This window comes from Triturus cristatus, chromosome 1_2 (genome assembly GCF_964204655.1).
Source record: "Triturus cristatus chromosome 1_2, aTriCri1.1, whole genome shotgun sequence".
Lineage (NCBI taxonomy): Eukaryota > Metazoa > Chordata > Amphibia > Caudata > Salamandridae > Triturus > Triturus cristatus.
The window spans coordinates 139,337,672-139,351,443 of NC_140580.1; the positions used below are offsets into that span (position 1 = coordinate 139,337,672).

General features: G+C 44.3%; 1 protein-coding gene across 1 annotated transcript in view; it reads right to left on the reverse strand.

Moving 5' to 3' along the window:
* The window catches only part of VWA2 (von Willebrand factor A domain containing 2), a 270,127-nt gene that overhangs the window by 59,075 nt on the left and 197,280 nt on the right, over positions 1-13,772 (reverse strand). Inside the window, exon 10 of the mRNA XM_085603290.1 lies at positions 42-149. Within this exon, the coding sequence (XP_085459416.1) occupies positions 42-149 (108 nt within the window). The remainder of the gene's footprint in view (positions 1-41; positions 150-13,772) is intronic.

A 13,772-nucleotide genomic window follows, 5' to 3' on the forward strand; every position in this document is an offset into this window, starting at 1 on the left:
ACTATAAACAGGGTGGCTAGCACATAGCGTGGAGCACTTACCACAGTTTGCATCCCCTCCAAATCCAACAGGGCAAACACAGTGGTACTTGTCAAACCCCTCCAAGATGCACGTCCCCCCGTTCTGGCAGGGCTGGGAATCACAAGGGTCTAGAAAGCAAGGGACACAGATTTACCACACAAGACAGAGCAAGACAGTAACCATAAGTTTGATAAAGTCAATAAATGAACCATTTTTTGTAACCCCTCCCAGGTCTGTGAGTTCATTCCCCCTTCTCCTGCTTGGCCAAACAATGCACCCCATTCTCCCCTCATATAATTCAGAGGACAATAGTTTATGGCGCACAGAAGGCAGCAGTTTATTATTTCAAAATATGATTCATACATTTCGTAACTTATTGGTTGGTCATTCGCAAAACCCATTTTTTCTTGTCATACGTCACATTTCTCTGTAACATTGTCCACTATTGTGTTGTTTCAATTTCTGTCTGACAGCACTAACCTTGCACGGTGGTCCCTTCTGCAGGTATCTCAATGGTTGAGGTTCTAGGCTTCCCTTGCTGCCAACCTTGTAGGCAGCCGTGAGACCTGTCCCAGGCTGCAAGTGCCGTTCTGCTTGCCCTGGACCCTTGCTGACCACTCGTCTGCTCACTGTGCCCCTGCCGTTTGGTATCCTAAGGACACTGTCTGTGCGGCCCTTCTATTTTGGCTGTCTTTGTGAGCTGTCGTCTGTTCCCCCGTGTCGCTGCCATGAGGCATCCCATTCTCAAGGACACTGTTGGAGAAGCTCTTCTATTTAAGTTACTCTTTTCTGTGGGTGCTTTTCTGTGCTGCCTCTGCCATGCTGCCAGCTGTGTCACGATCGGTGGCAGCTCCCCCCTTACAGTTGCTCATGAGACACCCAACAGCTCCAGAACTCCGACTAGATCGACTAGGAACATATCCATGCCCCCGCCCGGTTAAGTGTACTCCATCCTCTGCGTGGTAACCTGTTGACCTAAGGTTGATCAGCCAATGCTGCATGAAACCCCACCCGTTGGCCTTGCATATTTTTGCCATTGTAATGTTCAACTTATGCCTGAATTCGTCAACAGCCGCTTGGTCAATAGCCCCTCTCCATACCCGTTATGCTATTAACTCCGACCATTAGATGTACACTGAGCGAACCATCTTGGCTAGTGCCGCCAGTCCTGATGACATAGCCCCCAGCAGTTTCCTCCTACCACTGTTTGCCAGGTCGTTACCCCCTAGGTGTACGATGACCACATCTGGCAGCCCTCCTCACTGCATTTCCCCTTGTATTGCTGGGAGCAGCTGGTCCCACTTCATACCCGATTGCCGCAGCCAGGTCACCTCCGTGTTTTTCAGCCATATTCCTTTAAAGGCTTTGCGCGCGGCTGCCCACCGTTGCGCCGGTGTAATGTATGAAGTCCCCCACGATCCGCACCACGTACCACCGGGAGGGGTTCCCCGTGGTCCCTAAGTGGTCCGTCTTTGACCACACTACATCTCTTATTTTTATTTATTTATTTTGAGTTTTTATAGAGCGCGAACTTGACCCATTAGGGTATCAGAGCGCTTTACAGGAATCAGCAGTAGCAAAACATCAGACTTGGCGGGGGGCTGGATACATATGGGATAAAAGGACAAGCAGTTACATTTATATTTTACGAGAAACTAAGGTCCGTGGGTCCATGGAGGGAAGCCCGGAAGTTCCGGGTGGATAGTGTCAGGGTACTCCAGGGGGATGCCTTAGACGGAAGTAGAGCAAGGTCTCTGGAAGAATAGAAGGCAAAAAAATAATAATAATTAAGCGAGGAATTTGCCCATTAGGAACGTTTTGGCATCAATTTTGAAGCGAGCCAGAGAAGGGATTCTTCTAATGGCGGGTGGGAGTGAGTTTCATATTCTTGGTGCGGCCCCAGAGAAGGCTTGATTGTAAGTTTTCTTTTTCCAAAAGAGTGCAGGTTGGAGCAAGAGGTTTCTGGTGGATTGGGAGTTTCTGGTTCCTCCGGATATCACGAGTTTCTGGGCAAGATATGCAGGGGAGTTCGAGTATAATGCCTTGTGCGTGATACATGCCAATTTGAGTTGGATTCTGGCCTGTAGAGGAAGCCAGTTCAGAGCTTTCAGATGTGGTGAAATCTGGTTGAATTTCCTTGAGCCTGTTAGTAGTCTGGCGGCCTCGTTGAGGCAAGCTTTTAAGGGTGCCAGGGAGATCTTGGGTAGACCAGAGAGGGTAGAGCAGCCATATTCGAGTCTAGAGATGACTAGTGACTGGACTGCCATTTTCAGGTCAGGAGTGTCAAGGAAGGGTTTCAGGTGGAATCTGGCTGATTTGGCCATCGAATTGATGTGGTCCCGCATGCTCAGGTTACAGTCCAGAGTTATTCCAAGCGATTTGGCCGAGTCGACAATGGTCAGAGGGCAGTTTAAGGCTGTGATGGCCTTAATCCATACCTGAAGCTTGGGCTTGGTTTAGGGTGGGGAAATTAGTAGAAATTCTGTCTTCTTAGTGTTGAGTTTGAGTTGGTTGGAGGAGAGCCATTGGACAGTCTGTTTCAAGGCTTCATTCAGGGAAAGGATCTCCTCGAGGGAGGAGATTTTGATGTAGATCTGGGTGTCGTCAGCGTACATATGGTAGGAGATATTTGCGGTGTGCAGTACTTCGGCAAGCGGTTCGAGGTAAAGGTTGAGGAGGGTGGGAGACGGGGTTGAACCTTGGGGGACTCCAACCGTGACCGGAGCGGGAGCAGACAGGTTGCCGTTAATTAGGAATCTCTGAAACCGGTTATGGAGGAAGGATCTAAACCAATCCAGAACAGAGCCATCCATTCCCATCCTGAGTTTGAGGCGTTCGAGTAATTTTTCATGGTTGACCGTGTCGAAGGCCGAGGATAGATCTAGGAGGATTAGGAGACAGGTTTTGCCTTGGTCAAGGGCTTGGAGGGAGTTATCCACAATGTGGAGAATGGTGGTTTCCGTGCTGTGCCAAGGCCTGAAACTGGATTGGCAGTCATCTAGTAGGTGGAAGTTGGTGATGTGTTGGCTCAGCTGTTGTTGCACACACTTCTCCAGAACTTTTGCTAAGAGTGGGATATTAGAAATAGGTCTAAAGTTGTCAGGGGAGACAGGGTCAAACGCCGTTTTGTTTTAGGAGGGGGAGGACTTGGCCGGCTTTCAGAGAGTCGGGTATCGATCCCTGAATTAGGGAGGTGTTAATTATTGCAGTTCAGCTAGGGATGATGGATTGGGTGGTGGCAGCTAGGCAGTTAGGGGGAGTGGGTCATTAAAGTGATTGTTCGGTTTTAAGGTGAATAGGATTTTTGAGATGGAGTGTTCGTCATAGATTTCGAAGTTGGTCCTGTGCGCTTGGTTTTTGGGAGATGCCTGTGGAGGCGGCTCGGAGGGAGGAGGCAGATCTGGAAGGGGTTGAGAGTAGGTAGCGGATCTCAGCTCATTACCTAAGGCTGTAATTTTGTCAGAGAAAAACGAGGAGAATTCCTCAGATGATATTAGTGACTTGGGGTTTTCTTTCGCTGTTTTGGCCAGTTTGTTGGATTGGTGTTTGACCAATTCGAAGAGTTTGCAGGGTCTGTTCTTGGCATTCCCCAGCTCAGACCTGAAGAATTCTGTTTTTGCATTAAGAATGTTCCTGTTGTAGGCATTTCTGGCCTGGCGGAAAAGTTTTAAATGTGCGGCTGAGAGGTGCTGTCTCCAGATTCTTTCTGACTACCGGAGGGATTTTCTCTCGCTGTTGAGGGACCCATTAAACCAGGGGTTTCTGTCTTTGATTTGGGTTCTTTTTAATTTCAGTGGGGCAAGGTCATCAAGAATGTTAATTATAGTCGCAGAGTAATGATCGTTGAGGTCACTGGCCGTTGTGATATGGAGTAGGGGGGAGGTCGGACTTGCAACGAGCTGCCAATTCCCTAGGATCAAGGTTCTTGGTGTCTCTAACCCAGCGTTTAGGGATCATCTGTTGTGGTGCCCTAGTCTTGTGGGGCCTGGGTAATAGGAAGGTGATAGCGTGGTGGTCCAACCAGTCACAAGGGTTTATAAAGACAAGCTTGACTGTAGATTCCTTAGCGATGATCCGGTCTAGAGTGGCGCCTTTCGAGTGTGTCAGGAGTGAGCAGGCTTGGTTCAGGGCTTGGTCGGCCAGGAAAGTTTTGATGGCGTTGACATGAGGATCCTTGGGGTCGTTCCAGTGCAGGTTGTAGTCACCCAGGAAAATGTCTTTAGAGTTGGAGGAAACCTTGGCTGTGATGATTTCCACAAGGTGTACGGGGAAGGCATCATTTGTGCCTGGGGGGTGGTAAAAGATGTGCAGATTGCACAGTTGGGTGGTGTTGCTGCATATAGAAAGTGCAAGGTATTCTTCGTTCTCCTTGTGCTCAATGTAATAACAAGACTGGCGAAGAAAGAAGATTTATTGCAGAGCCCAATCACCACAGCGCCTAAGCCATAGGAGAGCCAAATACTATAAAACTCAAAAGACAAACGAGTACACACATTAAGAATGCAATGCAAACATATCGCCAGGGGTGCCTCCTCCACTTGGGTGGCGGAGCGTTGCCCCTCTGCTTTCTCGCAGTGCGAGAAAGCCAAAACATAAAATGGTAATAACTGTTGGTTATTACCATTTTATGTTTCTTTCTGCATTGCGGGTGGGCGGAGCTGCCCGGGCAGGAGTGGTTTGCCCACTCCTGAGTACACATGACAGGTTTGGTCAGCCCTCGTAGGTCGCCCAAACTAGTCATCCGCACTCTGCACTTCTCCTTGCAGGCTGTATTGCAGCCTACATGGAGAACATGCAATCCCCTACTGCCCCTGGCTGGGCAGTGCCCCGACCAATCACAACGCTCCACTGGAGGTTTGTGATTGGCTTAGGGGAGCGGAGGGGAGCTGCCTGCTTCCTGTTCCTGCCACAGGCAGGAGAGCAGGAGCAGCCTGAGCAGTGAAGACGCGGGTCCCGGGCCGGCAGAAAGGTAGGTTTTAATTTTTTTAATTTTTATTATTGAACCCCCTCCCTGCGCGACCCCCCCTTGCGACCTTGTCTCGCCCCAATCCCACACCTGTGCGTCATGCCGGCCACGACTTCATATAATTAATGTGTGTGCCAAAGGCACGAGCAAATTCCTGGAATAGGAACAGTACTAAAATATTACTACATCCAATTTCGTTTTTGCTACGTTTCACTTCTTTTCACTATGCAGTGGAATTCGGACTCTCCATCTGCTTTGCCTTACCTTCCTTTCAATCCTTTAAATCTTTCCTTTAAAAATGTTGCATGTTTCCTTTACTCTGAGGTTATCCTGTCGTTGATCATTCTTATATCTTGCTCTGATTTGTAATTGCTCATAGTTTTCATTAAAGCGCTCTATTAAGTTAAAAAGAATCAAATTAGATGAAACTGAATTTTAGGTTTTGTTGAAGCAAAAATACCCGTCCTGGCTGAGGACCCTGGAATTTGCGCCCCTCATTGGTTGCACGCCTCTCTGCTGGCTGAGCCTTGGAAAGTGTGTGTAGCAAAGACCCACTTAAAGCTTCCACTGGGAAAGAGCGCGTGGTGTCCATCTGTTCTCCTCTTGGTTTAGTCGTGAACGTCATCCTTCTCTCCTGACATAGCATGCAGCTTTCAGAGGATGGTGGACGGCCAAGCCCCTGCCCTTATTCAGGTGTTCTGCACGCGGCCCCTGCGGAGAGCTGAACTTTGACCCCGTCAATGGGTGGATTCCCTCCTAGTGTGGTAAAGATTTAGGAATGAAAGAGCCACACCTATCCCTGAGCAGAGGCTTTGCGGAGTCGGCCTTTGGTGGGGAGAAGATGTAGCCTAACGGCTAGGGCGGCTGAACTCAAATCTGGGGAACCGGGTTCGAGTCTCGGCAATGACGCTGAACATCCTGTGATTCTGGGCAAATCACTTAATCTCCACGTGCCCAACAAAAATTCATGTGTCCTTGTGTAACGCAACTGGTGCTTGTGTAAAGTGCTCTGATACTTTCGGGTCAAGTTTGCGCTATATACAACTACTAGGAAAAAACGTCATTGTGGTGCCACCCACCTCCGATCACTGTTGTAATTATTTGGTGAGTTGAAGACACTTTTGCCTTAATACATAGGGACTTCAGGGCTCCTCAAGGCATACGTGGGATGTCTGCTATTCGCAGAAACTCGCTACAATTCTGCAACACTGCAGGCCCACTGAGTGGGCAATAACACTGGTTATTGACCCGCCTAGAGGCATGTGCCTGGTGTACGTTACTGGAATAAACAATCTTATAGCGCATTCCCAATTCTTCGTGTTCTTCAATAAATCAACCACATTTGCAATTGCACCACAACACAGATTGGCATTCTGCAGCGCTCCGCTCTCAACTAAACTAGGTCGAAGCAGGCCACGGTGAAACAATGACAAGTGTGGTGCTGTATTCTGTTACTAGTAACTTCCTGTGCCAAAACTGAGCAAGTGTTCTTGTGATTGTTGGATTGCGTGTGTAACTTGTCATTTGGATGACTGTGCAGTGGAGCAACAAAAGCCCCCGCAGCCCCAAGGCTCAAGTTTTGTTACGCGACTGTGATTCAGACCTAACATCACATCTCCAACCCAGGGCAGGACAATGACAGGTAGCCACCTAGAGTACCACCAGTAAAAGAGGCAGAGAGGCTGATCACTCCCTACACCAACCAATATGGTCCGGTTTCCAGGGAAGATACATAAATGGCATTTGATCTCGGGTGTCACAAATGTTTGCACTCTGCTTGATTTGGGTTCTTAATCACAAAAAGAATGTATTAGTCAGATTTAGGCAGGCACTGTCCATTGTACTGATGTTACAGAGGGGGTACACCTTTTGCAGTACTTCTTAGAGATTGGCATGTCTGCATATTTTTTTTTTTTTAGTTCAAAATGTTTTATTGAATTTTCATAATAATGAACATATACAGACAATACAGAAAAAAATGACCATAAGCGAAAATACCTATATGAAATAAGAGATTTTCAAAAGCAATAATAAATTACTATAGGTAAAGATGTATAAATAATCAATTTTAATTAATAATATTTAATCTCCCAACTAGGGCAAAACTGTCAACGCTCTGACAAGTTAGAAGCTTAAAAAAGAAAGGTATGGGGAGCACATGCAGCTAGTGGGTTACTAGTGATGGAGATACCTTGTTAAATAAGGCTTTTGTTTTATGGTAAACTCATAAATAAAGTTGTAAAAAAAAAAAGCTTGTTAACAGCTTCAAAATAAATGAAAAGTTTAAAATTGAAAAAATAATGGGGGTACCTTGCTTGTTTGTAATGATAGCTACTGACTGCAGTTATCTGAGGTGGTGTTTTCTAAAGTTATCCACTTTAAATTTGGCCCACTCAGCAATGGGTAAGCAACAAAGGATCGCCATAAAAATAAGCCGGGATGATTGGTTTTGAACCATTAAGTTCGTGACTTATCTGGACATCTAACTCACAAGGAAGTACCAATCTTGAGTTTTAGAGCTAAGATCGTATCTTTCATGTATTGAGAAGGGATCTTGTGATCTCAGTGGTTTAATGGATTAAATATCTGGGCCAGTGTCACAGATATGTTTCTAAGAGTATGAAAAAGCTAAGAGCACGATTTATTTAGGTTTCACACTTTATTTTTCTGAGAAACATGAATTCATGGTGCCTTGTACATTCTATAAACCACAGATAGGGCCCTCTGCCCCGCCTTTATTGATGCATATACATAAATAACAGAATGTGGACACTGCAATTTTATAGTGTAAATCACAACATTATAAGCAAATGATTTTCTTTCAACAAGCCATCACATGTATGATGGTTGGTTTGTTTTTCTTCTTTAAATTATTTGTTTTAGGTAATTTCTGATTGGCAATTAAGGACAGCCAATACGTGTTGCAACCTCTGCAGCTTGCAGGCCGGGGACTTTTTCAAGGTTGAAAAAATGATACAACAATAATTAGAAGGATAGAAACTCAATAACAGACAGTAGAAAATTAGGTGAAATAAAAATTATCCAGTTATGAGAAATACTTAGTGGGTCACACTGGCGTGGCATCGCGAGTGTGATTCATACAAAGTAGGAAGAGTGAAGATGTTTGCTCTCAATGTCACTCTGTGTAAATCATACGCTGCATCATTTCTCCAGACTGTCAGCGTGCATCGTCATAACATTAAGGTGTGGTCCAGTTCTGACAATTGTCTCACATGTTCTGTTTATTACTATCATTTGTGAATGAAAATATTAGCTTTTTAGAGATTGTCAAATAAAGCTTAAAAGATAATTTGAAACATCATGCATATCCCCAAGTGAAGTGATGCAAGGCAAGGAGGGATTAGAGAAGAGGATAAATCACTATGTCAAGGAGATATGAGAAAGTACCAGTAAGAGTGGCAGATCATACTTTATTAAACCTCTATTTTCAGAGGGAAATTTACAATGTATAACCAATCAGTTTAACAAGTCTGGAAAAACAGGTGAAAAGTGTAGATCATGGAGTTTTAACTCCAGGTAAGAGAGTAAGTCAAAAAAATAGGTAAGTGGGAGATAGATTATATCATGGTAAGTATCATATACTAGTCAGATTACGAGTGGGCCAAGGATCCATACTTGTACGGCAGTTTACATGCAGTTTACAAAGATCTGTAGGCAGACCTAGGTTGAAGTGAGAGGACAGTCTGTAGACACAGCGCACGGATCAACATTCTTAATCCACAACCACAGAGCGTGCATGACGTAGCCTGCGTGCTTAAATCACGTCTAGGAGTGCTGCCATGTCACACTAAATCAGGGCTGATCATACTGCTCCGTTAGTGGCCATTTGCAAAGGTAATCATGGTTATTGCTCTATTTAAAATCCACATCATCAATACCTAAACAAGGAGCCCCAGGAAAAATTGTTATTGTATGGTTTACCTGGTTTCTAGTATTGCCAGAAAAGAAGAAATATTATGCCTGTCTACAGTCTGTCAATATGGATGTGAAGTAGAAATCATTCCTCTACTCATGAAAGTCATTGTCACAGAAATAGGATGTACCAAGTAAATATAGACTGTAGGTGCCATTGGAGAATAAGACTTCAGATGTGAGTGTGTGATGGTCATTGCTCCTTGAATGCCCAGTTAGTATGATCAGATATTTCATCTGCTGAGAACGGATTTGGTGGCCTTAATGGCTTCATGTAGTAAGTATCTGGGCACAAGGCACAAACTTTTTTCTAAGAGTACGCATGCCTTCCTCCCGTTTCAGATATGAATTACATCAGAAATATTCTATGAAAATGTGTGTATTATTCAAGCTTTGTCTTGCTCCTAGACATTTATGAGTAGATAAGGAGTTGTGATTTACTCATACATTTCCATGAGTAAGACAAAGCTTGTCCAAAAAAGGTGCCCTACTCTTGTAATTGCACAAGTAAATTTCTAGAAAGCCTGACATAAGGGTCAAGTACCAACCAAAGTTTCAGCCCAATAGTGTTGGAGTGATAGTGTCAGCAGTTAATAGAATATGCTTCTGAATGTCAGGAGGTGTCAGTTAAGCAAGGAAATGAATGATATCAGTCTTGGAGGATTTAGCATAAGAGAACACATTTCCATCCAGTGACTGAAGCTGTGAGGCACTCAGAACCTTTAGCCTGAAGACAGCAAGTCAAGGTTGGAACGGACTAGATTTGTGTGTTCTGAGCGCAAGTATGACAGGGGTCAACCAATGATGATACGATGGTTTTTACAAATGTGGTGAAGAGGAAGGAAAGTATTGGCCTGAGTTTGTGTGGCTCCGTGTGATGGAGGGGTTGGTGCAGATAGTTAGGAACCCTATTCGACAGAGAAATATTGATCAGAGAGATAAGAGGAGAACCGTTTAAGTGATTAGTTTGAGATGGTAAGGGTAGGTAGTGTGAAAAGGAGGAAGTGTGCTCAATGGGTTTGTATGCCAAAGAGAGATCAAGGAATATTAGTATGGATGAGAGCTTATTGTGAAAGGCAGACATGATAAAATTGGCTACAGGTCGTATGGCTCTTTTTGTGGAGTGTGACGTTCGAAATCCAGATTGAATGGTGTTAATTAAGTTGTGAGTCGTGAAAAATGCAGTGAAAGGTTTGTAAAAGCATTCAAACAGTTTAGCAATGTAAGGATGTTGAGAGACAGCACAAACGGTGGCTGAAGTACATGGTTCAGCAGGGGGTTTCTCGAGGAGAGGTGTGGAACATGCAGATATGAAGAACTGAGAGTCGATACTTAGGTTGAGCGAAGCGAGTGATTGAAAGTGATGTAAAGGAGGATAGGACACATTATGATATGGCTAAGGGATTGAGGATTTGAAAGCTCATAGGGTCAGACGGTGCATTAGAGGGGTTTGCTTTCTTAGATATAGGGATTAGCCAAGCTTGTGAGTTACTAGTAGAATGATAGATTGGTTGTGTTATTAAGTGAAGGTGGTAAGTATGAAGAAAGAACTGGTGACAATAACAGGAAATCCAGGGTGATTCCAATGACTGTGATCCTGGGGAGCAGTATGTGGCAAGTCTGATCCTAAGAAGGGAGGCAGAAAGGTGATTGAAGAAGAGAAGATTGTTGATTGCACAAGCGGGTTTTTAGGTGGCAGTAAATGAGGTAATCAGGTCCTTCTTGGAGGCAAACAGACTTTGCTTCTACAATGCAACTATTCCCTTTTTTTATCATTTTGGATTCACCTTGTGTTCAGAGGAGCGCCCACTAGTGCTTAGGTTGTAAAAGAATAAGTGGACCAAAGTTTTTCTCAAAAGCCTGCAGGTGGTGCTATTGAAAGATCGCCTTGCTGAATACCAAGGCTGTGTAGTCTTGTTCATGCCTCATTAATAAACAACCAGACTCTCCCTGTCCCTTTATCTCTCTATTGCTGGCTGTTCTGCAACCCTGCTTTCTCCCTTTGTCATGGTGTTCTGCCTTTTTCTTCCTCCTTATTTCCCTTGTGTGTTTTTATCTCACTTGCTCTTGGTCAAAGTCTGATGATGATAAATAAGTGCCAGTCCCAAAAAATGAGTGCCGGTGGGCCCCACCTCCAACCACCAGCTCAAACTAAGCGCTGGCACACACATCAGATCATCTGAATTTTCTGAGTTTGAGGGATTAGTTATTAACCTTATCCTGCTGATTACAAACTTAATTGTACAGGTAGGGGAGGGAAATAGGTCTTTGAATAGTCTTTGTTTATTGTAAATTCGATACATTTTGTAATGGTTTTTATTAAGCATACTAATAAATTTGAATTTGAATCTGAAGCCTTATTAAAATAAAAATACCTGGAAGCCACACTTTTTTGTTTGTTTTTTATCGAGTAAATGCTTGGGTAGAGCGAAAGGTAAGGGGTGGTAGCTGGGGTAGACTTTCCTAGGAAATAGCGTGAGTTCAAGGTTATTCTCATGGTGTCATGGAATTGATTGAAGGTAATTGAGTGAAACATGATGAACAAGAGAACAGAAACAATGGAGTTCCAGTTGATGGATGGCTTTGCGACGTTTGTTTGCCGTAGGGCTTGATCTTCCCTGCTTTGTTTTGCACCTTCACGGCCTGAAACTGACATGTCCTTAACACCCTTCACGCGCTTTTTGAAACGTAGATAAGAAGCTTTTACCTTATTGTAAGGAGACTTTTTGTGCCATTTCTTTGTTCATTGAAATTCACCCTTCTCAGAACATGTTCCAATTGTGAGATTGTACATACTAGGGGGATTCTCTGACAGTTGTTACCTCCATGATGACTGGTACTTACAAGTCAGAAGGATTAATAGTCGAGCGGGCTAGATCTCTCGGATGATGCCACCGAAAAGCCTCGGTTCTTTTACATGGCTGGTAGCAAAGGGAAATCGTTTACAACTCTGAATACACTTTGAATGAATATATGTTTGAACTCTGATATTCTTGAACAGGAGAATGAGCTTCGTTACAAAGGCTTTACGAACTAAGAATGCAGAAAAGTTTTTAAAAACGCCGGCTGAGTAGAGCCGAAAAGCTCCTGTTTACCATTCTCAGAAAATGAAAAAAAGATTAAGTAGGTTACTAAAGTGACACTGCGGTATAGGTATGTATTCTGGTCTGATCAGGATTTACAGCACATAGGAATCACATTTCCAATGGTGGCTGCTACCGAATGGGGGATGTGGGGTGTTGGGGGGGATTGGGGAATGAATGAAAAAAAGATAAATCACTTATCCAAGTATGGTCTCCGCCTCTTCTCGTCTCTTCAGACTCCCGGTCCGAAGCAGGAAGCACGCAGGCTCCCCTAAGCCAATCACGACGCTGCTGTCACCATGACAGCAGCATCGTGATAGGTTTGGGCATTGTGGTTCGGCGCTCAGGTGGGTACTTTGAGCCTGGGCATTTTCTCCACCCAGGTGGTGCAATACAGCCGGGTGGAGAACATGCAAAGTGCGCATGAATGTTTGGCCAGCTTAAGGTGGCCAGTCAAACTGTCACCCGCACTTAGAGGGCCTCTGCACAGCCCAGCCCCACCCCTAGATCTGAGAAAGTAAAATGATAATAACATTGCATTATTATCATTCTATTTTTCCTTTTTTAACTGCTCAAAGAGCAGTGGGGCGACTGTCCTCCGCCTTAGCGGAGGAGCCACCACTGCACATCTCTACAGCAGAACTACCCACAAAATAATACTATGATAAAAACAGAAATGTCACCCTAGAAGTGCCCACTTCTTTGGTGCACCATTGTGACAGCAGGAATAGTGGCCCACATAATAAAACAAACAGCATTAACAGAAAGCACCGCGAGGATGCAACAGGGCAGAAATAAAGAAACTCGTGCAGAATGGATGTTCATGTGCAAGGGCATTAACTGAACAACTTAAACGTACAAGGGGTCGTTCGTTGTTCAAAAAGATAAGAAGCAAAGAAAGCTTATAGGTAAACTATGCCTCCCCCGTTTACATAAATCCAAAGTTAATGTTAATGTCAGCAAAACTTATAAAGCGCACTGTGACCCTACGGGCATCCTGGCGCTGAGATACGTATAGTCAGGAAAGTCATATGCGGACACAAGACATTTGTCTAACAACTACCCCCTATTTCAAGACTCTACTGGTAAAGATTGTATTTGTCCTGTTAGGTTAGGGGGAAAACAGTCACACTCTTTGACACCACTATAAAAGGCTTGTTTCGAATGAGATTTAAAGAGAGGAACCACAGCAAATATCCCTCAGTGGTCAGTTTCAAGATGATAAATACAGCATAACAACGAAAAAGCATCACAAAAACTCCCTAGACTCTGTCACAGATCAAAGGAGTAAGGGTGAAGGGTCAAAACCTTCAGGAAAATTACAAGATCCAGGTCGTGGGTTTTCTTTCACTGGCACATGCCCGGGGTGTGATTTCTTGGAGGCATGCGATCCAGAAACATGTTGTGCAAATTTTGTAAGCATATAATACACACGGACGCCGAACTACAGACGACACATATGACTACATGCAAACGGACATGCCGTTTAAACTTATGAGCACCATATCAGCACAAAGAGTCCCATGGGGCGGTCACAGTGCTATCCATAGAATGCTTAACGTGAAACAACATAAACCACATGTGCTATTTACCTCCCGCAGTGGATTACATTGCTCAGATGATGCCAATGTGTACCAAAGGGCTCCTTAGCACAATATTCCATAATGTAACAGTGGTGTGCTATTTTACTCCATTTCTTTTACAGAAGTCACCTTGGTGGAAATTAGTAGCATCTGGGTTGTTTTTGTAATCGGGCACATGATCTTCTA